At 38.5% G+C, this 26,316-nt stretch overlaps 1 protein-coding gene and 1 pseudogene across 8 annotated transcripts in view; one reads left to right on the top strand and one right to left on the bottom strand.

The window, feature by feature from the left end:
• REC114 (REC114 meiotic recombination protein) overlaps positions 1 to 26,316 on the top strand; it is a 194,127-nt gene that overhangs the window by 75,924 nt on the left and 91,887 nt on the right. The window contains exon 1 of one of the 8 annotated variants that reach the window (XM_086322606.1): positions 3,221 to 3,476. The exons of 5 other annotated variants lie outside the window; for them this stretch is intronic. In XM_086322606.1, the coding sequence (XP_086178732.1) occupies positions 3,474 to 3,476 (3 nt within the window). In that variant the 5' untranslated portion in view covers positions 3,221 to 3,473. Of the gene's footprint in view, positions 1 to 3,220; positions 3,477 to 24,899; positions 25,078 to 26,316 lie in introns of those variants that run through there. 2 more of the 8 variants (XM_086322607.1, XM_086322608.1) reach the window with 2 other exon arrangements.
• On the bottom strand, positions 21,638 to 22,037 carry LOC147365209 (small ubiquitin-related modifier 1-like; annotated as a pseudogene).

The following is a 26,316-nucleotide window of genomic DNA, read 5'->3' as shown; positions in this document are numbered from 1 at the left end:
TGTGTGTTAGGTAAAGCATAAAAATACATTATTTTGGAGAATAGAGTCATTCTGGTCTTTTTTTCTCTAGGGGACTTTTTAAGTTCAACCTTGGTTGAATCTATTTTGAGTTTTTTCAGTTTTTCCTAAAATTGTGGGGAGAATCTGATTTTCTGATACTGTTCTATATAGTTGTTTAATGACAAAGAAGACTTTCATCACAATGGGCATGATGCTAAGGCAAAAATGTTGATTAAGAGAAAAAAATGAATAGTACAACAAATCTAGTACTTCTAAGACTTGGAGTCATGGTTGAGAGATAAGGTCAAGTCTGAGACATCTTATGTATAGACTATGGGATGTATATGTATATTGATTTATTTGTCTGAATTGAATTATTCTTATGAAAAGTTACTATCTATAGATAAGTTAACCACAGTTTGGAAGCAGATAAACTTTTTTAAATTGAAGGATAATTGCTTTACAGAATTTTGTTGTTTTCTGTCAAAACTCAACATGAATCAGCCATAGATATACATACATCCCCTCCCTTTTGAACCTCCCTCCCATCTCCCTCCCCATCCCACCCGTCTAGGTTGATTCAGAGCCCCTGTTTGACTTTCCTGAGCCATACAGCAAATTCCTGTTGGCTATCTGTTTTCATATGGTAATGTAAGTTTCCATGTTATTCTTTCCATACATCTCACCCTCTTCTCCCCTCTCCCCATGTCCATATGTCTATTCTCTGTTTCTCCATTGCTGCCCTGTAAATAAATTCTTCAGTACCGTTTTTCTAGATTCCATATATGTGCATTAGAATATGATATTTATCTTTCTCTTTCTGACTCACTTCACTCTGTATAATAGGTTCTAGGTGCATCCACCTCATCAGAACTGACTCAAATGCATTCCCTTTTATGGCTGAGTAATATTCCGTTCTGAATATGTACCACAGCTTCTTTATCCATTCATCTGTCGACGGGCCTCTAGGTTGCTTCTATGTTCTAGCTATTGTAAACAGTGCTGCAGTGAACAATGGGACACATGTGTCTTTTTCAATCCCGGTTTCCTTAGGGTATATGCCTAGGAGAAGGATTGCTGGGTCATTTGGTGGTTTTATTCCTGGTTTTTTAAGGAGTCTCTATACTGTCTTCCATAGTGGCTGTATCAATTTACATTCCCACCAACAGTGCAAGAGCGCAAATAAACTTTTTGTAACACTGCGAAAAAAGTGTGCAAAAAACCAACAATTTAGAGACTGACTTGGTGGACCAGTGGCTAAGTCTCCACGCTCCCAAGGCAGGGAGCCCAGGTTCAAGCCACGGTCAGAGAACTAGCTCTCACATGCCGCAACTAAGAGTTCACGTGCCAAAGATCGAAGGTTCTGCATGCCACAACTAAGACCCAGTGCAGTTAAATCAGTAAATATTTAAAAACTCAGCAGTTTAGGACTGTGGTACTCAGATGTCAGTGTGCATATCCATCATTTTGTAAATCCTGACTTAGTAGGTCTGGTGTGGGCAGTGAAATTCTGTAGTTCTAACAAACTTCCAGGTGATACGGGCTATTGTTTCAAGGACCATACTTTGCAGAGCAAGAGTTTAGAAGACCTTGACTGAAATGGCAACCCTATAGTAAAATTAATAAAAATGAATTTGTGGGGTTATGAGGTAAGGCAATAAGATTAATAATGAATATGCAAATGTTGTATTAATAGGGTTAATATTTAAACCATCTGTCATTTAAGTGGAATGAGCAAATGAAATACATCTTGAACTTGATTTTAATTCCTTACATCTGTTAGCCCAGCCTTTCTGAAAGAATTATCATAAATAATAACAGATTGGTCCTTTTTATGTATTTTATGGTTGAATGTAATTTGTCTACTAATTTGAGAATAATTTTGAAAGGTGATGTTAATTGCAAGTTGCTTTTAAATTAAAGTTATACCACATTTTCCACACTCCAAGGATTTCTCAGACATGCCCTAATTGGTTGAACCTGACACCGTCTTATTTTTTTCCTTTCAAAAGGGGGAAAAAATCCTTTAGTTTTTATAGAAGGAACTTAAAATAATTGCCCTACTTAGAAGTTAAGAAATAGAAAATGAAGTTTGTACTTAAAATGAACTTTTAAATGCAGATTCAACATGAGATATACTTTGGGTCCTCTTAACAGTATCCTTTTTTCTTTGTATTTCATGTGCCTACATATGACCTAGCATATGATAGGTGCTCAGTAAATATTTGTGTGTTGGCTTACTTTTCTTAAGGTAGTGTGAGAATTATGATGTGATGATGTAGTTGCTCAGTTGCACCTGACTCTTGTGACCCCATGGACTGCAGCCTGCCTGGTTCCTCTGTCCATGGAATTTTTTAGGCAAGAATACCAGAGTGGGTTGCCATTTCCTTTTCTAGGGTATCTTCCTGACCCGGGATCGAACCTGGATCTCCTACATTGCTGGTGGTCTCCTGCATTGCAGGCAGATTCTTTACCGACTGATCCACCTGGGAAGATATTTCTACTAGGATGTGATAGCTACTATTTATTGTTTATTTTGGTATATTTCTTACAGCAGTCCTATGAAGCAAATATTATTGTACCATTTTATAGATAAGGGAACTAAAATTCAGAGAGGTTCAGTGACTTCCCAGGAACACAGAGAACTTCAGAGAGAATTCATACCCTGGTTTTCATGCCTCTAAAACTTATCCCTTTAACCACTATGCTGTTTGTCTTAGAACTGTTAATATTTCATATGGGAACTAGCAGTTCAGTAATATAGATGAGGAATTTTGAGATTAACACACAGGGTGAAAAATGATAAAAATGATTGTAACTTTTTTTTTAAGGAAAATTTAAGATTCAGTAAAACCCCAAGAAAATTATTTTTGAAAATAGTGAAGTAGTAGTTCTTCTTTGCCTACCTCGTCATTTTTGATTGGATGCCTGATGTGAATTTTGTCGTATTGGGTGCAGGATATTTTTGGATTCCTATAAATACTCTTGAGCTTTTTGCTGGGATAAGTTATTTGGAGGCAGTGTGATCCTTTCAAGTCTTGCTTTTAAGCTTTGTCAGGTGTGACCAGAGCAGCATTTGATCTGGAGGTCTTTTTTTTTCCCCTCCTGAGGCGAAACTCTTCAACATACATGCTCTACCCAATGCCCTTACATTGTGAGGTTTCTCTCTCTGGCTGATAAGAACAGACCCTATTCCCTGCTCTGTGTGAGCACTCAGGATTGTTCCTGAAGTGCTTTCAGGTGGTTCTTTGCCCAGGCTCTGGGCATCTGCTCCCACACACGTATATGCTGAAAATTTGAGGAGGGGTCTCTCTCGGTGTGGCGCTCTACTCTCCGGAATCCCAGCTTGCAAACTCACCCTGACCTTCCTGGACTTGGACTCCGTCCCCTCCACTTAGGGACAGCTAGCAAAGCTCTGCCTGTGCTCCTTGTAGTTTGGCCTGGTAACTTTCTCCAAGAAGTATTCTAGGTCAATGGTAAGACTCACTTCCTTTTTTCTGTTATTTCTCAGGAATCATGTCCTTTATTACTTGATATCCAGTGTCTTAAAAACTGTTGTTTCCTCTAATTCATGCAGCTTTGTAGTTGTTTCAGGCAGGAAGGCAGATGGTCCCTGTTATATACATTAGTTTGAGCAGAAGTGCATGTCCATAGTGGGTCATTCGATTCAGCCCATTTTGTCATTTTCCAGTTCAGTTCATCAATTCAACAAAAATTACTGGATTGTCTACCGGGTACTTGTCATTTACTTGGGCACTAGAGAAGCTATGGAACTATCCTTTGTGTTTCATCACTTGAGTACAGGATTACGAGTAGGGTCTGGTCACTGAAGTGGTGTTTCTCAAGGTGCAGTGGGCAGACTGTTTGCACCAGTCCCTCGAGGTGCTGGTTGAAGATGCAGATTCATGGTTCCTGCACTAGGCCTAATGAATCAAAATCTCTGAGGATGGCTCTCTAAGTGATTCTTACGTACTGCGATCTGTCTTCATGCCCCACTTCTGAAGGAAAGGTGAGGGAGAGGGAATAGTTGATAAAGTAATACTGATATTGTTTAATGATTTATAATTTATGTAGTAATTTCATAAACCTCTTTCCACTAATTCTCACATTTAAGATCTCTATTTAAATCTTATTACCCTTTTATACACAAGAAGCTGAGCTGGGCCAGGTTAAATAGCTTGCCAAAGGTTTACAAAGGAGTGGAGAACTGCTTCTAAAACTCTTGTCTTCTTTAAGCCATTCTGCTGTACACTGCTGCTTCCTCCAGTGGTACCTCCTTTTATGAAGATGTAGAGGGGTCATCAAGAATTATTATTCTTTCATGTAGGTTGCTTTTTTAAAAAGTTGACAGATTATGTTGTTTTATTAATTAGTATTAAGATTGGCTGTGAATAACAGAAAATGCAAAATAAAATGGATTAAACAAAATGAAAGTTTATTATTTACATAACAGCACAGGGCTGGTATGATACTCCACAGTGTCAGGAAATGAGAATCCTTCTATTTTGTTCTCTGCCATGCATGGCTGTGGTCTCATAGTCCACAACAGAACTGATATTCTGTATGGCTTGGTGGAGGAAGGGATGAGGAAGTAGACAAAGGGTTCATACCTGCTGTCCCGTAAGGAAGTTTCTGGTTAGTTGCCGCATGACACTTTTGGCTGTAGCCAGAACTTAGACCTGTGGTTGTCTTAACTATATGAACAGCTGGCATATGTAGTCTGAATTCCATGAGATCATGTGTCCAGCTGAAAATCAGGGGCTCTCTTAGCGTATAAGGAAGAAAATGGTTATTGGAAAACAACTGGAAGTCTCAGCTAAGAAATGACAACTTATTCCTGGTTGGAACTCAAAAAGCATTTCTAATAACAGCAACAACAAGCAAAAAAACTTAATTTAGTACATAATTACTGTATGTCAGTACCTAGAAAGGTGATTGGCAGACACCTCCCAAATATTTATTGAATCAATGAATCAAGGTCAGATATCCTGGTAAATATCTGATCTTGCATTGTATCATTTAATCTTCTGATGACCCTATAAGGTAGTTATTACTGTTTGTATTTTATAGATGAGGAAGTAAGTGTACTTGTAAGTTGCAAAACAAGGATTTGATCCTAAATCTTTCTATTCCAGATAGTGCCTTTTTAAAAAGTAGTAGTCATTAGTGTTGTTCACCAGATTATACTAAGATTGCATATCCCCAGTCTCTTTGACGTTGTGTGTCATGTGACTGGTTTTGACCAGTGAAAGGTGAGCAGATGAGCAGAAGGTGCCTATGGATAATTCCTCATCTTCTTTCTCTTTGCTACAGAATGGCAAGTATTGGCTGCCCTGCCAGGGGAAGTCCTCTAGTGAGAATGATAGGCAGTGTGAGGTAGGGCGGGAAGACAGGGAGGAGAAGGATGCATGGGTAGTGTGAGTGAGAAAGAAAGCCTTTTCTTTGGGGAGTTGTTAATTTCTACAGCACAATCTAGCCTACATCTGACTGATACAGAAATAATTTTTATAATTGTGGTTGTTTAATTGAATTGTATGTCACATACAGTGTACATTGTAGATTGCTTAGGCTTTTGTGGAAGGATTTTCTAACAGATGTTCTAACATTTTTTTTTTTCCTTTTGACAAAATCATCACTTGTCCCAAAGTACCAGATTATAAATACATATTTCCAACTCTATTCTCCTTAAAAAACAAAAAGTTAATTTGATTGTGTAACAGACATAGTTTTCATAGAGGCTATGGCTTGTTTGCAAACATGATTTAAGGTAGAGTTTATCTAGACAAATATTTTGAAGAATGTTTTTCAGTTTAGTGATTGAAGAAGTCTCAGAAGTTATAGTTTAAAATGAGGTCCGAGAAAATAAAAATTCATTTATGTTTAGGATTTGTTCCCTGCCTGCTGTGTGCCAGATACTGTTCAGGGCTCTGTTTAGAGATGATTAAGGCATCACCATTGGAAGATCTAGCCAGTTAAGCTCAAGTACCTGCTTATTTGGAATATAGGGTGCTTTTTACCTAAAAATGACAATATGGCATCTGAGAAATAAAGTGTTTCTTTAACTCAGATTTAGAAAAACAGTTTGGATATTGGAACTGTTAGAGGTATGAATGAACCTTGTTAGTGAATAAATAGAAGATAGTGACTTCTAATTAGTGAATAAATGAAGATAGCAAGGCAGGTGCAGAGACCTAGGGTAGGTGTGCCAAAGGGAGATACTACTTTCTAGTATACGCTTCAGTCGTATCCAGCTCTTTGCAACCTTATGGACCATAGCCCACCTGTCTGTGGGATTCTCCAGGGAAGAATACTGGAATGGATTGCCATTCCCTCCTCCAGAGGATCTTCCCAACCCAGGGATGGGACCTGCGTCTCTTTACCACTAGCGCAGGCAGGTTCTTTACCACTAGTGCCTCCTGGGAAACCCTACTTTCTGTATAATTGGTGATTTTTATAGTATTTATTAGTTTGGGAGATTTTCAAGGATTTCTAAATGTATTGGACAAATGTCCTATAACTATGTTTTATAGAAAAATCAATAACCAGAGGGACCTTGATTAGTAATCAGGACATAAAGATCTTATTCCTCTGTTGGAAGGTAGGTATTTTGAGTAAATATATTCCACTTATGGCTAGTAATCAAGGTGAACAAGTTAACTTCAATAGCTAGGTTTAAAAGCACTTGAAAATTTTACAGTCGTTAATTTTATTGCATATATGTGGTAAAAAGAAGGGGAATCACATCTCTTGCTCTGATGCATGAGATTATATTTTTAGATTCTAAAGAAAAAACAAATTCCCCAGGTATATTTTTTTGGTTTGGGTGTTATGCTCTTAATAATTGTATGTGTGTTTGTTACTGTTTTTTTTTTTTTTTTTACTTTAAACATACACAGTTTATTGTATCTTAATTATATGTCCATAAAGCTACCAATGAAATGCACACACAATAATATACAGCTAAACATATACCCACTAAATTAACTATAGTAAAAAATCATTGAAAATACTAAATGTTGGAGAAAATTAGCAGAAACTGGAACCTTCATACATTGCTTGTGGTAATGCAAAAAGGTACACTTATGATTAGCAAAATGCTAAACTTATGATTGTCATTTGACCTAGTAATTTCATTCCTTGGTATATATCCTGGAGAAAAATAACATATGTTCATGAGAATTGCAATGCAAATGTTCATAGGAACTTCATTCATAACAGACAAAAAATGAAAACAGTCCAGGGTTAACCAACTGGTGAAGACATAGACACAATGTGGCATATTCATACGATCAAATACTATCCAACAATAAAAATGAAAAAAAAGACCATTCCATGCAAAATCATGAATGAACCTAAAGAACATACAAAGTGAAGGAATTCAGACACAAAATATTATATAGTGTACTTTTCAATTTGTACAAAATGTCTATAAAATGCAAAGATCAGTGTTTGCTTGGGACTAGGGGAGGGAAAGGGAATTGACAAGGGACAGAATAGAATTCGGGGAATGGTAGAAAGTTTCTAAATCTGGAATGTGGTCGTAGTGTGTCACTATACAAATCTGGGCTTCCCTGGTGGCTCAGAGTTAACGAATTTGCCTCCTTACAGAAGGCAAAGTTTGATCCCTGGGTTGGGAAGATCCCCTGGAGAAGGGCATGGCAACTCACTCCAGTATTCTTGCCTGGAGAATTCCATGGACAGACGAGTTTGGCAGGCTACAGTTCATGGGGTCACAATGAGTAGGGCATGACTGAAGTGACTGAGCATGCATGCATATAAATTTACTAAAAATCATTCTGCATATTTTAAATAGGTGAATTTTATAGTATGTCATGTATGCCTCAATGAAAATGTTAAAAATGCAAAAAAGCAAAACAAAACATGGAGTACGTACCATGTGTCACATATTGTGGGATATAAAAGAAGATAATGTGTTATATGTGATAATTGAGAATATCAAAATTTGGGTGAATGTTAGCTAAATCTCTCTCCTTTCTTCCCTGTGACTGGTGTATTTGAAGTTACCTAGCTGACACTGTCTGAGGTTTAGAGGCCACCGCCTGGGAACAAGGCTCTGTGCTCTTCCCTGTCCTTAGCTCATTCAGTAAAGAGGAGTCTTCTTTTTTTTTTTTTCTGTTAGAGGTATTTATTTTTCTAAATCCAAAACCGAGGTGGAGATGCCATTATTCTTCTTACATCAGGGTAGGGTAGATTTAATAGATAACAGTTGTAAAGTCCTTGGAGGTATTCAGGGAAAAGAGCTTGACACAGTCTCTACAGGTTTAATGACTAAAATGTCCTGTTTGCTACTTCCCAACTGTCACCTCTTCCCTGTATTCATTACTTTTGTCTACTCTAAATATAATTGCTCACATCAATGAGCTGGTGAGTAAACTCACACATATCAAGTCTGCCAATAAAACTGAAGTCAGGTTCAATTCCTTTGGGGGAGAAATAATGAAGTTAGCACCATATTCCTGCTTGTTTCTTTAATGGAATTAGAGAGGATGTTTTCCTCAAACATTTTATTCTCTGAGAAGTTCTGCTTCTTCCAAGCACTTTAAAGTGCTTGATTTTGGATGCTGTGAAACATTACAAAAGTGTACCGTGCATTATCATTATATGTTGAAAAATACTAATTTAAAAATTGGCTTTCCTGGTGGCTCAGATGGTAAAGAATCTGCCTGCAATGCAGGAGGCCAAGGTTTGATCCCTGGGTTGAAAAGTCCCCTTGGGGAAGGGAATGGCAACCTATTCCAGTATTCTTGCCTGGAAAACTGGACATGACTAAGCGACTAACACTTTTTTTCTCTTAGAGATACATTTGTTAGGTTACTCCTTTATGCCCATGAATGCAGCTGAGTCAGCATTGTTGAAGTCTCCCCGGCTCTGCTGCCATCATGTCTAAGTCAGAATCTCCCAAAGAACCCAAACAGCTGCAGAAGCTCTTCTTGGAGGGACGAGCTTCGACACAACTGACGAGAGCCTGAGGAGCCATTTTGAGTAATGGGGAATGCTCACAGACTTGTGGTAATGAGGCATCCAAACACCAAGCATTCCAGAGGCTTCCAGTTTGTCAAATATGCCACTATGGAGGAGGTGGACACGACCAAAATGTAAGGCCACATAAGGTGGATGAAAGAGTTGTGGAACCCAAGAGAGCTGTCTCAGAAGAAGATTCTCTAAGACCTGGTACCCACATTAACTGTGAAAAAGATTTTTGTTGGTGGCATTAAAGAAGATACTGAAGAACTTCACTTGAGAGATTATTTTGAACAGTATGGGAAAATTGAAGTGATCGAAATCGTGACTGACCGAGGCAGTGGCAAAAAGCAAGCTTTGCTTTTGTAATCTTTGATGACCATGACTCTTTAGACAAGATTGTCATTCATAAATATCACACTGTGAAGGGCCACAAATGTGAAGTTAGGAAAGCCCTATGTAAGCAAGAGATGGCTAGTGCTTCGTCCAGCCAAAGAGGTGGAAGTGGTCCTGGAAACTTTGGTGGTGGTCGTGGAGATGGTTTTGGTGGGAATGACAACTTTGGTCATGGAGGAAGCTTCAGTGATTGAAGTGGCTTTGGTGGAAACTGTGGAGGGGTGGATACGGTGGCAGTGGGGATGGCTATAATGGATTTGGTAATAATGGAAGCATTTTTGGACAATGATTTTGGCAGTTACAACAATCAATCTTCAAATTTTGGTTCCATGAAAGGACGAAACTTTGGAGGCAGAAGTTCTGACCCCTATGGTAGTGGAGGCCAATACTTTGCCAAACCATGAAACCAAGGTGGCTATGGTGGTTCCAGCAGCAGCAGTAGTAGCTATCACAGTGGGAGAAGGTTTTAATTACTGCCAGGAAACAAAACTTAGCAGAAGAAGAGAGCCAGAGAAATGACAGGCAAGTTACACGTTAGAACAGATTTGTGTACTCAGCCAAGCACAGTGGTGGCAGGGTCTAACTGCTATAAAGAAGACATATTTTAGACAACACTCATGTTTATGGGCAAAAACTCCAGAACTACTGTACTTGTGACTAACTGTATGAGTTCAGTTCAGTTCAGTTCAGTTCAGTCGCTCAGTCGTGTCTGACTCTGCGACCCCACGAACCTCAGCACGCCAGGCCTCACTGTCCATCACCAACTCCCGGAGATCACTCAAACTCATGTCTATTGAGTCGGTGATGCCATCCAACCATCTCAACTTCTGTCATCCCCTTCTCCTCCTGCCCCCAATCCCTCCCAGCATCAGAGTCTTTTCCAATGAGTCAACTCTTCGCATGAGGTGGCCAAAGTATTTGAGTTTCAGCTTCAACATCAGCCTTTCCAATGAACACCCAGGATTAATCTCCTTTATGATGGACTGGTTGGATCTCCTTGCAATCCAAGGGACTCTCAAGAGTCTTCTCTAATACTGCAGTTCAAAAGCATCAATTCTTCAGTGCTCAGCTTTCTTTATAGTCTCACTCTCACATCCATACATGACCACAGGAAAAACCATGGCCTTGACTAGACGGACCTTTGTTGGCAAAGTAATGTCTCTGATTTTTAATATGCTGTCCAGGTTGGTCATAACTTTCCTTCCAAGGAGTAAGCGTCTTTTAATTTCATGGCTGCAATCACCATCTGCAGTGATTTTGGAGCCCCCCAAAATAAACTCTGACACTGTTTCCATTGTTTCCCCATCTATTTGCCATGAAGTGATGGGACCAGGCGCTATGATCTTAATTTTCTGAATGTTGTGTTTTAAGCCAACTTTTTCACTCTCCTCTTTCACTTTCATCAAGAGGCTCTTTAGTTCATCTGCATATCTGAGGTTATTGATATTTCTCCTGGCAATCTTGATTAATAGGTTATTTTAGTTTCTGTTCTGTGAAAAGTGCAAAGCATTCTAACCAAGTGTTTCAAAGTAGTTTTTTTTTTTTTTGCACCCATGTTGTTGATTGCTAAATGTAATAGTCTGATCATGATGCTGAATAAATGTATCTTTTTTTTTTTTTTAACCTGCTGTGTAAAGTTAGTCTACTCTGAAGCCATTTTGGTAAACTACCCCAAAAGTGTGAAGTGTTACTGTTAACACTTTGCATTTCTGTGAAACATCAAAAGCAAAATACTGAATTTTACAGTTTGGTAATGAGTGTGTAGCAGGACCACTTTTATTAGCATAATATACCCTACAATTTGTTGAAATAATCTATGAGGCTCTTTAGCTTCCAAGAGTAAGGAGGCAACTAATAGTCTGCTTAACAATTTCACACATTTCCATACTTTATGATGCATAAATCAGCAGTTTGGGCCAGTGTATACAGCTGTGACACTTTCTAAGGGGTCTTAAAAGCAGAAAGAAACTCAAGTTCATAATTTAGTTTGTCCCATCTGACAGGTAATGCTAGCCTTTCATGTAAATATAATTTAAGTACATTTGAAGTACTTTTCTGTATTTTCATATATTTCTTTTAATCTTTTTGCTAGTTTTAGATTACATTTAGTACATTCTTGCACAAATACATGAATTTAAAATAGAAGACTCTCTGATCACTTCACCAATATATTAGTATAAGCTGTGCCTGAAAAGCCTGCTTGTGATAGGCACGCTCTGTATCTCAGTGTGTGCTACTGTGTTGATGGCAAAATGCTGCATAGCCAGAGGTCAGGTTGATGTAAGTCTTTCTTTCCCCAGTTTTATTGCGATATAATTGACATTTAATAGTGTATAAACTTAAGATGTACAAAATGATGATTTGATATATGTATATATTGTGAAATGATTGCCACAGTAAGTTTAGTTAACCTCCATCACCTCACATAGTTACACGTTTTTCCCTTGTGATGAGAACTTTTAAAATCTGTCAGCAACTTTCAAATACACAAAACAGTATTGCTAGCTGTAGTCATGATGTTGTACATCTCTAGAACTTGTTTATCATATAACTGGAAGTTTGTACCTTTTGACCACCCCTACCCATGTTGCTCACCACCCTCTTTTTTTTTTTCACCAGTCTGTCCTGTTGCTGTGAATTTGTTTTTTTCTTTTTTAATTCCACTGTGATATCATCTAGTATTTGTCTTTCTCTGACTCATTTCACTTAGCATAATACTCTCAGGGTTCATTCATGTTGTCACAAATGGAAGGGTTTGTTTCCTGTTTTTTAATGGCCTAATAATGTTCTACTGTGTGTGTGTGTGTATCCACACCATGTTTTTTTTATCCATTCATCTGTTGGTGGACGCTTAAATAATGCTGCAGTGAACCTGGGGGTAGATACCTCTTTGAAATAATGATTTTGTTTCTTTATGATGTATTCTACACAGAAATGGAATTGCTAGACCACGTGGTAGTTCTACTTTTAACTTTTTTTTTAGGAAGCTCAATACCGTTTTCCATGGTGGCTGCCCCAGTTTACACTCCCACCAGCAGTGCACAAGGGTTCCCTTTCTCTACATCCTACCAGCACTCGTTACCTCTTTGTCTTTTTGATGACAAATGGGAGGTGATATCTTATTGTGGTTTAGATTTTATTTCTCTGATGGTTAGTGATGTTGAGCACCTGTATCTGTTGGACTTGAACTAGTTCTTTAGAAAAATGTCTTTTCAGGTCCTTTTCCCATTTTAAAATTGGATTAGTTGCTTTTGTGCTATTGATTGGTATGAACTCCTTGTATATTTTTTAATATTAACCCCATGTAAGATAGGTGGTATGCAAATGCTTTCATCCAGAGCTTGTCTTTTCATTTTGTTGGTCATTTTTTGATGTACAGAAGTTTGTTGGTTTGATGCAGTTTCAGTTGTTTATTTTTGCTTTTGTTGCTTGTGCTTTTTTTTCATATCCAAAAAAAAATCATTGCTGAGACCAATGTCAAGGAGCTTTTTCCCATTGTTTTCTTCTAGAAGTTTTATGGTATCAGGTCTTACATTGAAGTCTTTAACTCATTTTGAGTTAAATTTGTGAGTGATGTAAGATAGGGGTCTAGTTTCATTATTTTACATGTGAGTATCCAATTTTCCCAGTATCATTTATTGAAGGGACTGTCTTTTCTCCATTGAGTATTCTTGGCTCCCTTGTCAAATATTAGTTGATTTGTATATAAATGGGTTTATTTCTGGGTTCTCTATTGTGTTCCATTGGTTTATGTGTCTGGTTTTTTTTTTTTTTTTGCCTGTACCATAATACTGTTTTGATGACCTAAATCTTAAGCCACTAGAAAGAGAAGATATGAATGTGATGTTCTGACACCTTAAAATGATCTTTTTCTGTGAAGACTTTGTCATTAAAAATAGCTTTTTAAAAAATTTTCTGTTGTGCTAATGTGAACATTCCAGCAAAATGCTAAATTATCACCCATTAAAAATATTTCCCAAGAGCCTTAAATAAGTAAATTTTTTCTCAGATTCCTGGATTGTATTAGGCATTATAATATTTGGAATTTCTAGGATGGGTTAGGATACTTCATGTAGTACCCTACTACATGTAAGCTGAATGCTTTTCTTACCCCTGCTTCTGCTTAATCAACAAAAAATCCTTAGGTAAAACTTGTGATTATGCTTGAATTTCTTTAATAAAGGTAGATAGAAGAGTATAGTAGACTCACACATCCGTATTAACAGCTTCAATAGTTACCAACTCATGGTCAATCTGGCTTCATTGATATTCTTTCCATGTCCATCATGTTATTTTTTTTTAATATTTACTTATTTATTTGACTGTACCTGGTGTTAGTTGCAGCATATGGGATCTAGTTCCCTGACCAGAGATGGAAACTGGGCCCTCTGCACTGGGAGCACGAAGTCTTAGCCACTGGACCACCAGGGAGTCCCCATTATGTTATTTTGAAGCACATCTCAGCCATCTTAACATTTCATCAAATATTTTAGTTTGTATCTCTAAAAGATAGAAACTTAAAAAACCCCACAATAATAATACCATTTTTTACTCTAAAAAAAACACAAAACAGTTCCTTGATATTATCAAATAGTCAGTGCTCAAATTTCTAATAGTCTCATAAGTTTAATAATTCTTTTAAACAGGACCATACATGGTGATTGATTAGTATTTGTTTTAATCTTTGCGGTCTCTTCCCTATGTTTCCCTTATCTACCTCTCTTCCTTCCTTGAAATTTATTTGTTGAAGAAACTGAAGAGTTCTGAAGAGTTTCTGACTTTATGATTTTGTGACTGCATCTCTGGAGTGCAATTAATGTGATCCTTAGTTCTCTGTATTTCTTGTGAATTGATAGCTGAATCCGGAGGCTTGATAAAATTCAGATTCAGTTTTTTTGTTCTGGGGGTTTTATGGCTAGACTACCGGTAGGCATACCTATTGGAAGTGTGTGATGCCTGTTTATGTCTCTGGAGTTGCACCTGTTGCAGCACAATGTCTTTTTTGTTGTTCAGTCTCAGTCATGCCCACTCTTTGCGACCCCATGGACTGCAGCACACTAGGCTTCCCTGTCCTTTGCCATTTCCTGGAGCTTGCTCAAACTCATGTCCATTAAGTCAGTGACGCCATCCAACCATCTCGTCCTCTGTTGTCCCCTTCTCCTCCTGCCTTCAATCTTTCCCAGCATCAGGGTCTTTTCTAATGAATTGGCTCTTCACATCAGGTGGCCAGAGTATTGGAGCTTCAGCATCAGTCTTTCCAATGAATATTCAGGGTTGATTTTCTTTAGGATTGACTGGTTTGATCTCCTTACTGTCCAAGGGACTCTCAAGAGTCTTATCAAACACCACAGTTCAAAGGCATGAATTCTTGGGCATTCAACCTTCGTTATGGTTCAAATGTCACATCCATACCTGACTATTGGAAAAACCATAGCTTTGACTATAAGACCTTTGTCAGCAAAGTAATGTCTCTGCTTTTTAATATGCTATCTAGGTTGGTCACGGCTTTTCTTTCAAGGAGCAAGTGTCTTTTAATTTCATGGCTGCAGTCACCATCTGCAGTGATTTTGGAGCCCAAGAAAATAGTCTGTCACTGTTTCCGTTGTTTCCCCATCTATTTGCTATGAAGTGATGGAACCAGATGCCATGATCTTCGTTTTCTCAATGTTGAGTTTTAAGCCAGCTTTTTCACTCTCCTCTCACTTTTATCAAGAGGCTGTTTAGTTCCTCTTCACTTTCTGCCATAAGGGTGGTGTCATCTTTGTATTTCTGGTTATTGATATTTCTCCCTGCAGTCTTGTTTTCAGCTTGTGCTTCCTCCAGCCCAGCGTTTCTCATGATGTACTCTGCATATAAGTTAAATAAGCAGGGTGACAGTATACAGCCCTGATGTACTGCTTTCCCAATTTGGAACCAGTCTGTTGTTCCATGTCCAGTTCTGGTGCTTCTTGACCTGCATATACATTTCTTAGGAGGCAGGTCAGGTGGTCTGGTATTCCCATCTCTTTCAGAATTTTCCACAGTTTGTTGTGATCCATACAGTCAAAGGCTGTAGCATAGTCAATGAAACAGAAGTAAGTAATTGTTCTGCTATCATTGCATTTACTCCATCTGTTTCTCTTCTTCTACTTTAGCTCCTGTTTTTAAGATTTGTTCTCCTGTGGCTGAGTCTTTGGTCCACATTATCTTGTCCATGTGATTTCTTCCTCTTTGTAGTTATGCTCTGTGTTTCTGAATATTTCTCCTACTTGATCGTTCAGACTGTCCATCCAGTTCTTCAGTTAAGCTACTGAATTTTTATATTTGTAAAGCATGTTTTTGGCTCCAAGGCTCATTAAATGTTATTTATAATAATAATTATTTTTTGGCTCAAGTTGTTGTTGATCTCCTGTGGTTTTTTTTTTTTTTTAACTGCTAGGAGCCACATGTTCTGTGTTTTCTGTTTGTTCTCTGTCTCTTTAGCCTATTTGATATGTTGTTATTTTCCTTAGCTTATGCCTCTTCTTACCTTTGGGGCTCAAGCCCAATATACCTTAAATGTTAAGTGTTGGAAAGTGCATGAGTCTCACCTTCTAGGTCTTCTGTAGAGGAGTACAAAGGACTCAGCTGAGTAAGTTGCCCAGCTCCACTATGACTCCTTAAGGCTGGGAGAGCACTCGGAATTTCAGAATACACAAGCTGATCTTCCTGGCGTAATTGACCAATGTCTATGGGTTAAGCTGTCTCCCAAGAACTGGGGCATTCCTGCCTTTGCCCTCTGGCTGCTTGCTTAGGCTTGGGTCTCCACTCTCAACAAGGGGGAAAACACACCAGCTCCTTTCATCTGGATTCTGAGACCTCAGCCCACCCTTATAGCCCACTTGGATGCCGATTTTAATAACTGCTCAAGGAAAGGTAATTGGTGTTTGGGTTGGGTTTGGGAAGGGAAGACTGCAGGAATGCAATCAAATTATTTTTTTTCTTGAACCTCTTAGAAGTCTTAGATTAGACATTTTTAAGCTCAGCATACTCTAAGTATCTTTTAGATGAAATATTGCAAATTGTATGAAAAATAGTAACTGTGGAATCCCCAGAAACCTTCAAGTCTTTGCTCAAGCTTCACCTCAGTGATGCCCACATTGACTACCCTATTTATATTGTAACATCCATGCCCTGTCTTTACAACCCCTCACCTCATACCCTGCTTTGTTTGTTCTCTAGTGCCTAGCGCTTTCTTATATACCGGATAATTTACTTATTATGTTCAGTGGTGTGTCTAGAACATCTGAAGCCCAAAGTGGATAATTTTTAACACTTTCCTAAATGATGAAATTATTTTCACAAAAATTTCATAAATAAAATTTATTATTATGCAAACAGCAAAAATTCTTTGATTGAGATTCATTATTATAAGCATGGCAGTAAGATAACTAAGGAAAAGGAAATGCACACTATAGCACAAGGCAGGAAAAAAAAGCACAAATGCTTAGCCATTTGTTTTTATATCTATTGAACAGCTAAATGTTTGAACTTTGCTTCTTTGGTTAGAGGCTGATATTTTATGTAATTAATTTCTTTGAGAAGTGATTTTAAAAAGTAAAACTGAAAATCTCCACAGGTACAATTTAGGCAACTAATGATAAAATTGCTGATATGTTTTATTCTCTTTTTGTTATTTAGTTTGGAAACATTTAACAGTTTTAAAAGAATAGTATTTTAATATTAAAAGTATTATTCAAATTTAGTAAAATATTTTGAGTGTGAACTAAAATTTGCAGTTGCCAAACAAAAACATTCCATCTTGTTGCTTGCACTTCGGTTGTTTTAAAATTTTAAACACAAATATAAATGCCAGAGATGAAATGACAGCTTTCTAGTAACTCAAGTTCTGTTTCCTAGTCTTTATAATCCCTGTGCTGTCATTGTTTAGTTTGAATCTATGATTTAAATGTAGAAGAATGTTGTACCACAGGGTTGAAATGAAGTGCATCCTAAGAAAGCATTTGAGACAAGAACTTTGCAGCAAGCTTGAAGTATATCAAAGCCTTGTGAGAGTCTCTTGAAGCAGATATATGTGGTTAAGTCTGCATATATGTGTGCCAACTTTATAATTGGGAGTTTTCCAGGTGAATGTCTATGTAGGAAACAAAGTTTATTAAAGAATAAATAATAAAAATCTGAAAACTTGAATCTTAGGGTTAAACTCAGCAGTATATATTATTTAAACTCAGCAGTTGTTTAGAACTTAGATCAACAAAAGATTTTTTTCGGGGAAGGGTATTTCATCAGTGACATTGATTAGAATTGCTAGCACTGGGTGGTAATAAAGAGCAGCTGCTTTTTAGTGAGTTCAGCTATTGTTTATAAATTCTCAACAAAGCATTCCCTTATTGCCTGCACCAGGGTGACTGCTCTCACCATCCCGCTCTTGGTATGCCACTGATTTATTGTTTACTGTTGTCTGTACCTTGTCTTGCATCTCATCCCGCATTAGATCCATGAGGGCAGCTAATGTTTTGTTCAGTGATGTAGCCCATCTAAAAAAATGCTTCTGAGCATCCGTTAGGTGCCCAGTAAATATTTGTTGAATGAGCAAATGAATCAATGAAGCGGTCAAGGACATTCCTTTCTATGTTTTTTTTCTTTCCCAAACACTTATAAGAGAGAGCAATACATAGTGGGTTCGTTGTTAATGTTAGCTGACTGACCTAAACACTTGGTTTATGGCCTCTTCTTTGGATCCTTGGGTTTCCACATGAATTCTAGAATCAGCTTGTTAATTTCTTCAAAAGAATTTAAAATTTTATTATTGCTGTAACAAATTGCCACAGACTTAGTGACTTAAAAAAAAAAAAAACAACCCAAACTTAGTTTGCTAATGCTTTGCTTATAGTTCTGGAGGTCAGAAGTCTAAAACAGGTCTTAAAAGGTTAAAATTAGGGTGTCAGCAGGGCCGCATTTCTTCTGGAGGCTTTAGGGGAGACTATTTCTTCCCTGTTCCAGCTTCTAGAGGCCACCTGAGTTCCTTGACTTCTACTATCCTTCCATTTTCAAAGCCAGCAGACAGGTTTCCTTCTCTGACTCTTGACTCTTCTGCCTCCTTCTTTCCCTTATAGGGACCCTTAGGATTCCGTTGGGCCCATCTGGAAAATCCAGAATACTTTCTTGTCTCTAGATCCTTAACTTAATCACATCTGCAAAGTCCCCTTTGCCATGTAAGATAAGATATTTACAGATTCCAGAGATAATGTCAGGAAGCTTTGGTGGGGATTATTATTCTGCCTATGTCAGCATTTGACAGCATTTAACAATATTAAATTTTCCTACCTGTAAACAAAGTGTCTCTCTCCATATATTTACTGTATATTAAATTTCTGTCAGTTTTCAGCTTATAGATCTTTTACTCCTTTTGTAATATTTATATTAATACCTAACTAGTTCATATTTTTCATGCTGTTGTAAATTTTGATGTTTTAAAATCCCAGATTCCAGTTGTTCTTTACTAGTTTGTATATATTTAGTTTTCATTTATTGATCTTGTATCCTGCAGTTGTTCTAAAATTCATTTGTTAGTTCTAGGGAATTGGATTTTCTATATAAATGATCTTGTTATCTGTGAATTAAGATAGTTAAGACAGTTTTCATCTTTCTAGTCTGAGTGCTTTTTATTTCTTTTTCTTGCCTAATTTCAGTGGTTAGAACTTCCAGTATAGTGTCAAATAGAAGTGGTGATATTCTTGTCCCTTATCTTAGAGAGAAAGCTTTTAGTCCTTCACTGTTAAGCATGATGGTAACTGTAGTTTTTTCATAAATGCCCTTCATCAACTTGAGGAAGTTCCTTCTATTCCTGGTTTGCTGATTTTTTTTTTTTAATTCACGAATGGATACTGAATATTGTCAAATGTCTTTTGTACATTCTTTCATTTATTGAGCAGTCATCCTATGATTTTTCTTTTTTAGTTTATTAACATGGTGAATTACATTCAGTTCAGAATACTTCCTAATTTCTCTCTTAATTTCTTATTTACCCATGGGTTGTTTAGAAGTTCAGTTCAGTCACTCAGTCGTGTCCCACTCTTTGGGACCCCATGGACTGCAGCACACCAGGCTTCCCTGTCCATCACCAACTCTCGGAGCTTGCTCAAACTCATGTCCATCAAGTCAGTGATGCCATCCAACCATCTCATCCTCTGTTGTCCCCTTCTCCTCCTGCCTTCAATCCCAGTATCAGGGTCTTTTCCAATGAGTCAGTTCTTCACATCAGGTAGGCAAAGTATTGGAGTTTCAGCTTCAGCATCAGTGCTTCCAGTGAATATACAGAACTGATTTCCTTTAGGATGGACTGGTTGGATCTCCTTGCAGTCCAAGAGATTCTCAAGAGTCTTCACCAACACCACAGTTCAAAAGCATCAATTGTTCGGCGCTCAGCTTATAGTCCAACTTTATAGTATTTAGAAGTACATTGTCTAGTTCCAAAATATTTGGGAACCTTTTCAGAGATCTTTCTGTTTCTGATTTCTAACTTAATTTTTGCTCAGAGAACATACTTTAAAATTTACTAAGACTTGTCTTATAGCCCAGAGTTTGGTCTATGTTATAAATGCTCTGTGTTCACTTGAGAAGAAAATATATTTTGCTGATATTGAGTGGTGCGCTGCTGTGCTTAGTCACTGTCATGTCTGACTCTTTGTAACCCCATGGACTGTAGCCTGCCAGGCTCCTCTGCCCATGGAGATTCTCCAGGTAAGAATATTGGAGTGGGTTGCCATGCCCTCTTCAGGGGGATCATCCCAACCCAGGAATCAAACCCAGGTCTCCCACATTGCAGGCGGATTCTTTACTATTTGAGCCACCAAAGAAGTACAAGAATACTGGAGTGGGTAGCCTATCCCTTCTCCACGAGATCTTCCCGACCCAAGAATTGAACCAGGGTCTCTGACATTGCAGGCAGATTCTTTATCAGCCGAGCTACCAGGCCAAGCCTATTGGTATTGAGTGGAGTGTTGTGTAAATGTCAGTCAGGTCATGTTGGTTGGTAGTGTTGTTCAAGTCTACAATATGCTTGCTAATTTTCTGTGTACTTGTCAGTTATTGAGAGTGGGTGTTGAAATCTGACTGTAATTGTGGATTTGTTTACTTTTCCTTACAGTTCTATCAATTATTGTTTCATGTATTTTTATGGTTTTTTACAAATATTTTGTTTTATTTTAATGAAGCTGGTACAGATGATGTCCATTTAAAACCTATGTATCCCAGGCCAAAAAGTATAAATAAAGTGTTCTGTTGTATATACTTCTGCATGAATAACTTCAACTGCTAATGAAAATTAGAACTTTTCTGGGATCTTTTGACAAGATTTTTCTTTCATCTTAAGATGCTTTCTTTCAGTGAAGCCATCTTTGGAGTTAGTCGTTATTCTCACCACCTCTGTCATCTTGATGCCAACCTGGTATTCCACTTCTTTGGGTCCAGACCCTCAGATGTTACCTTGGAGAAGGAAATGGTAACCCACATTTTTGCCTGGAAAATTCCATGGACGGAGGAGTCTGGTAGGCTACAGTCCATGGGGTCACAAAGAGTCGGACACGACTGAGCAACTTCACTTTCTTTCTTTCTCAGATATTAAAGGTAGCTTCAAGTTAAGGAAAGGTCATTTTCCCACAGTTCAGTTCTCTGAAAGACTTCCATCTCCCACTGAAAGTCTTAGACTGGGAGTGAAGCAGTCACATGCTGCAGGACTGATTGGAAAGTCATTATATAACACTTGCAATAGTTGATCTTATTTATCACAAGCCTGCAAATCCACAGTTCTGGGAAAGGTGGCCTCTGTGCACACATACGGTTTTTAAAAGGGAGAGTGCAGTGTGAGGGGGGCTGAGCTTTGATCGGGCTTCCCCGGTGGTGCAGTGGTAAAGAATCCGCCTGCCAGTGCAGGAGACATTGGTTCTGTCCTTGGGTCAGGAATATCCCCTGAAGTGGGAAATGGCAAGCCATTCCAGTATTCTTGCCTGGAAAATTCCAAGGACAGAGGAGCCTGGGGGGCTACGGTCCATGGAGTTGCAGAGTAGTTAGACATGACTGAGCATGCATGCATGAGGTTTGATCACCAGATCAACACAATGAAAACAAGCAATAACAAATAATAGGCACTAGAATTCAAATTACTAGATATCTTACAGAGAAGGGGTGCCAGTTTTCAATTCTGGTTTAAACACCACATTATAGAAGCACTATTTTAAAAAATAAAAAAGGATTAAGGGAAAAAAAATAAAAAGAATATCTAAACCATTGAATGACCCCCTGTTTGTTCCTGATAAACTTAAATCACATCTTCTCCCTTCAATCCCAGGTCTTTTGGAGTATGATTATCACCAGTGCTCTGGCCTTCAAAGAGAAACCTGGTTGAATTATGTGAATTCCCTGTCTTTGACAGTTGCTTCTTTGAGTTTCTTGAGATATGTCATCATTTTTCACTTTGAAGTGAATCTCACTGCTATCCTGTCCAGTAACTTTGAGTTTAATATGTTCTCCTCTCTTCTTATCCCCCAAGTCCTCAATTGAAGATTTTGCCTTCTGGTCAGACATGATGATGGTGGCATCCCTTGCTGTCTCTGCACAGCAATGGCCTGTGTAGGCAGAACCTTGCCTGCTTCATGTATTTTTAAGTTCTTATTGGTGATGTAAATGTTTAGGATAATTATGTCTCTTGATTAATTGACTCATTATCATTATGAGATGATCTTTTTTATACCTTTTGATGATCTTGCCTGAAATTAATATAGCTATTCCTGCTTTCTTTTGACTAGTATTCAGTTCAGTTCAGTAGCTCAGTCGTGTCTGACTCTTTGCAACCCCATGAACTGCAGCACGCTAGGCCTCCCTGTCCATCACCAACTCCCGGAGCCTACCCAAACTCATGTCCATTGAGTTGGTGATGCCATCCAACCATCTCATCCTCTGTCGTCCCTTTCTCCTCCTGCCCTCAATCTTTCCCAGCATCAGGGTCTTTTCAAATGAGTGAGCTCTTTGCATCAGGTGGCCAAAGTATTGGAATTTCAGCTTCAACATCAGTCCTTCCAGTGAACACCCAGGACTGATCTCCTTTAGGATGGACTGGTTGGATCTCCTTGTAGTCCAAGGGACTCTCAAGAGCCTTCCCCAACACCACAGTGTTAGCAGTGTGTATTTTTCTCACCCTTTTGTTTCTTATATGTTTATATTCATATATAGTTGTGCCTTGTCTTCTCATCCTGTTGTCAGATTGTCTTTTATTGAAATGTCTAAACCATTTACATTTAATGTGGTCATTGAGAGGGTTAGGTATAAGTAGTCTTGGTATTTTCTTTGTTTTTGTCCCAGTTGTTCTTCCTTTTATATTCTTCTTATTTTGGATTCGTTAAATATTGTTTTTAATCCCTTATATCCATCTACTTTTAAAGAAGATATGTAGACATAAATAAGTAAATACAAAAAAAAAATAACAGAATTGCTAAGAATTGGTGTGATTGGGCATAGTCGTGGAGAAGAATTGGACTTGTTCTGTTGACCAGTGCCAGCTGCAGGCATTGCAGTTTTCGGTGTATCTCATCAATTTGCTGAGCATACCTCTCAGATATTATGGTTTCGCCAGGATTCAGAATTCAGTCTGTAGTAGATCAGACTGGCAGCAGACCACCAAACAGTGACCCCAGTCTTTTATGGTTCAAGTTTGGCTTTGGGAAATACTTTGGAACTTCTACTTAGTCCAGCCACTGAGCTGGTCATTGCCGGTTGTCATATAAAATCTACTTTTCATCACACATTACAATCCAATTGAGAAATGGGTCATTGTTATTGTGTAGAATAAGAGAAGATGACACTTCAAAATGATGATTATTTTGATTTTCAGTGCGCTCACGAGGCACCCACTTACCAAGCTTTTTCACCTTTCCAATTTGCTTCAAATGTCTAATGACTGGAGAATGGTTGACGTTGAGTTCTTCAGCAACTTCTTGTGTAGTTGTAAGAGGATCAGCTTCTATGATTCTCTCAATTGGTCACTGTCAACTTCTGATGGCCGGTCCCTGCACTCCTGATCTTCAAGGCTCTCATCTTTGCAAAACTTCTTGAACCACCACTGCACTGTACATTCTGTAGCAGTTCCTGGGCCAAATGCTTTGTTGATGTTGTAAGTTGTCCCCACTGCTTTATGACCAATTTTGAGCGCAAATAAGAAAATCGCTTGAATTTACTTTTTGTCTAACATCATTTCCTTAGTTTTAAAATAAATATAAAATGAACAGTAAGTAATAAGTCTTTAGCAAAAAACATAGTGATAAATGTGCATTAAAATGATGTATAATATAATCACATTTACGAATGTATTGCAGTATCAAATGGTAAAGTTCAACTGTGCAAAACTGCAATTACTTTTGCACCAACCTAATACCCGATTTTGGAGAAGGCAATGGCACCCCACTCCAGTACTCTTGCCTGGAAAATCCCATGGACTGAGGAGCCTGGTGGGCTGCAGTCCATGGGGTTGCTAAGAGTTGGACAGGACTGAGTGACTTCACTTTCACTTTTCACTTTCATGCATTGGAGAAGGAAATGGCAACCCACTCCAGTGTTCTTGCCTGGAGAATCCCAGGGACGGGGGAGCCTGGTGGGCTGCCATCTATGGGGTCATACAGAGTCAGACATGACTGACATGACTTAGCAGCAGCAGCAGCAATACCTGATTTGGATAACGGGGCCAGGAGTTGTTGGCAGTTTTTGGTAGGATGGTCAGGAAAGATGTTACTTGGAAATATGATATTTAAGCAAAGGCCTGAAAAAGATCAAAGAATGAGTCATGTGGATCTAGGATGAGACAATTTCAGATAGAACAGTAATTGTAAAATCCCTGAGCTTTATAATCATTAATATGTCTAGCAGGTTCAAGAAGCAGCAAAGAGGCCAGTGCAGCCAGAGCAGCATGGCCAAAGTGACATGAGAGCAGTGAGGTAATGGAGGGCTAGATTGTGGAGCACCTTGCCTGAGTCTCTGAAAGAAATGGAAAGCTGCTATTGGCTTTTGAACTAGAAATGACATGACCTGACTTAGGTTTTAAAAGGATCACTCTGGAAGATGGTACTTTAGGACATTAGTCTGCCATCTTCTTGGATCCCTGGCCTGCTGAATAAAGTCTGTATTCCTTGCCAAAAAAAGGACCACTCTGGCTACTTTAATGAGAATAAAATGTGTTGGAAGGGGAGAGCAAGAATAGAAACTGGAAAGCCAGTTAGGAGGTTATTATAATAATCCAGCTAGAGATGATGCTAACTCAGACCAGACTTGTGAGAAGTGGTTAGATTCTGCATATTTTGAAGGACTTGTTCTTGGATGTGGGTATGCAAAAAGTACAGGATTCAAGAATGATTCCACAGTTTGACCTAACAAAATGGAAGTATAGAATTATATTCTGAGGTAGGAGGTGGGAAAACTGTGGGAGTCAGAAACCTACAGCAGTCTGGTCCATGGTAGATGTCTTGTGCCTGCAGCCTTGCAACCTCCCCTTTTGGCTACAAAGAGTGGGCCTTGGACCTGGAACACTTACTTAGCAAGAGATAGAGTCCTCACAGCCTGTGCTTCTAAGTTCTGCTTAAGCATCATATGGCAGCTGGCCAGCTGCACTAGCTGCACTGCTGTATCTGTCCCCTGGGGAGAGAAGGAGGAGTCGTTGTGCTACAGCCATGACGGGTGAGTACCGGCCAGCTGCCCTCCATGGCCGCCTAGAGGGATTTGCTGGCCATGGGGGAACCAGCCTCCAGTACTGAGCTTGATCAGATACTGTTTCCTCCACTGTTTGACTGTTGTTTTCCATTGTGACTCCAGTACCACGATACAGTGAGCAGAAGTGTTTGGCCTTCTACTTCTGGTGACAGGCAACAGATGCCACTTGCTTGACAATTTGTGAATATTGAATGAATGGGAAGATTTGGATGTCAAGTTAAGGGCTGTTAATTTTGAGATGACGGACTGTTAAGTACCAATTACGTGTAAAAGTTTGGAGACATCCCTGGTGATCCAGTGGTTAAGACTCTATGATTCCTACTGCTTGGGGAGCTAAGATCCTACATGCCACATGGCACAGCCAAATAAAAAAGATGTAAAAGTTTGAAGGTCAGGGGAGAAAAAAATGATAAAATTATTTGGAAAGAATTGTCATCGCCATAAATGAGTGTTTCTGTCCAACAAGAAACATATATAAAAATGTTCTAAACAGCCTTATTTGCAGTAGATTTACACTGGAAAACAATATTCATCAATAGAATAAAGAAAAATAAATTGTGATATAGTCATAGAATGGTATTTTACAGTAATGATAATGAACTCAGGTACATGCAAAATGGATGAAGCTAGACATAAAAGAATTCTTTATGATTCCATTCATATAAATAAAACCAAACCATGGTGTTAGAAGTCAGGATAAATATTATCTTAGGGGGAGGAGGGAGAAGGTAGTGATTGGGAGATAGCACTAGAGTAATTTCTGGATGTATGTGTGTGTTAGTTGCTCAGTCATGTCCAACTGTTTGTGATCCCGTGGACTGTAGCCTGCAAGGCTCCTCCTTCCATGGGATTTTCCAGGGGATCTTCCCCACCCAGGGATCAAACCCACATCTCCTGCATTGCAGGCAGACTTTACCATCTGAGCCACCATCTCAACATGGTGTTTTCTTTATCATCCGTCATTGAACTGTTCATTTAAGTGTTGAGCACTTTTTGGGACATATGTTATAGTTCTTTAAAAAAAATGTTTAACTGTCATGTTAGAATATTGCCTCCCAAAGAATTTGTTTCAGGCTCCAGTTTCAATAGCTATGCTTGATTGCTAGCTATCCTTGCTGTTTTAAGTGTTCATGAAAATTACAAGGTAGTCTGTTTAAACTATGATGGAAGAGCATTGTACAGATAACCGAATTCCTAATATTGGGA

The sequence above is a fragment of the Bos grunniens genome, chromosome 10 (genome assembly GCF_055505025.1).
Source record: "Bos grunniens cultivar Pamir isolate PY7600 chromosome 10, Bosgru_T2T1.0, whole genome shotgun sequence".
Classification (NCBI taxonomy): Eukaryota; Metazoa; Chordata; class Mammalia; order Artiodactyla; family Bovidae; genus Bos; species Bos grunniens.
This window is presented reverse-complemented; position numbering and strand designations above follow the sequence as displayed.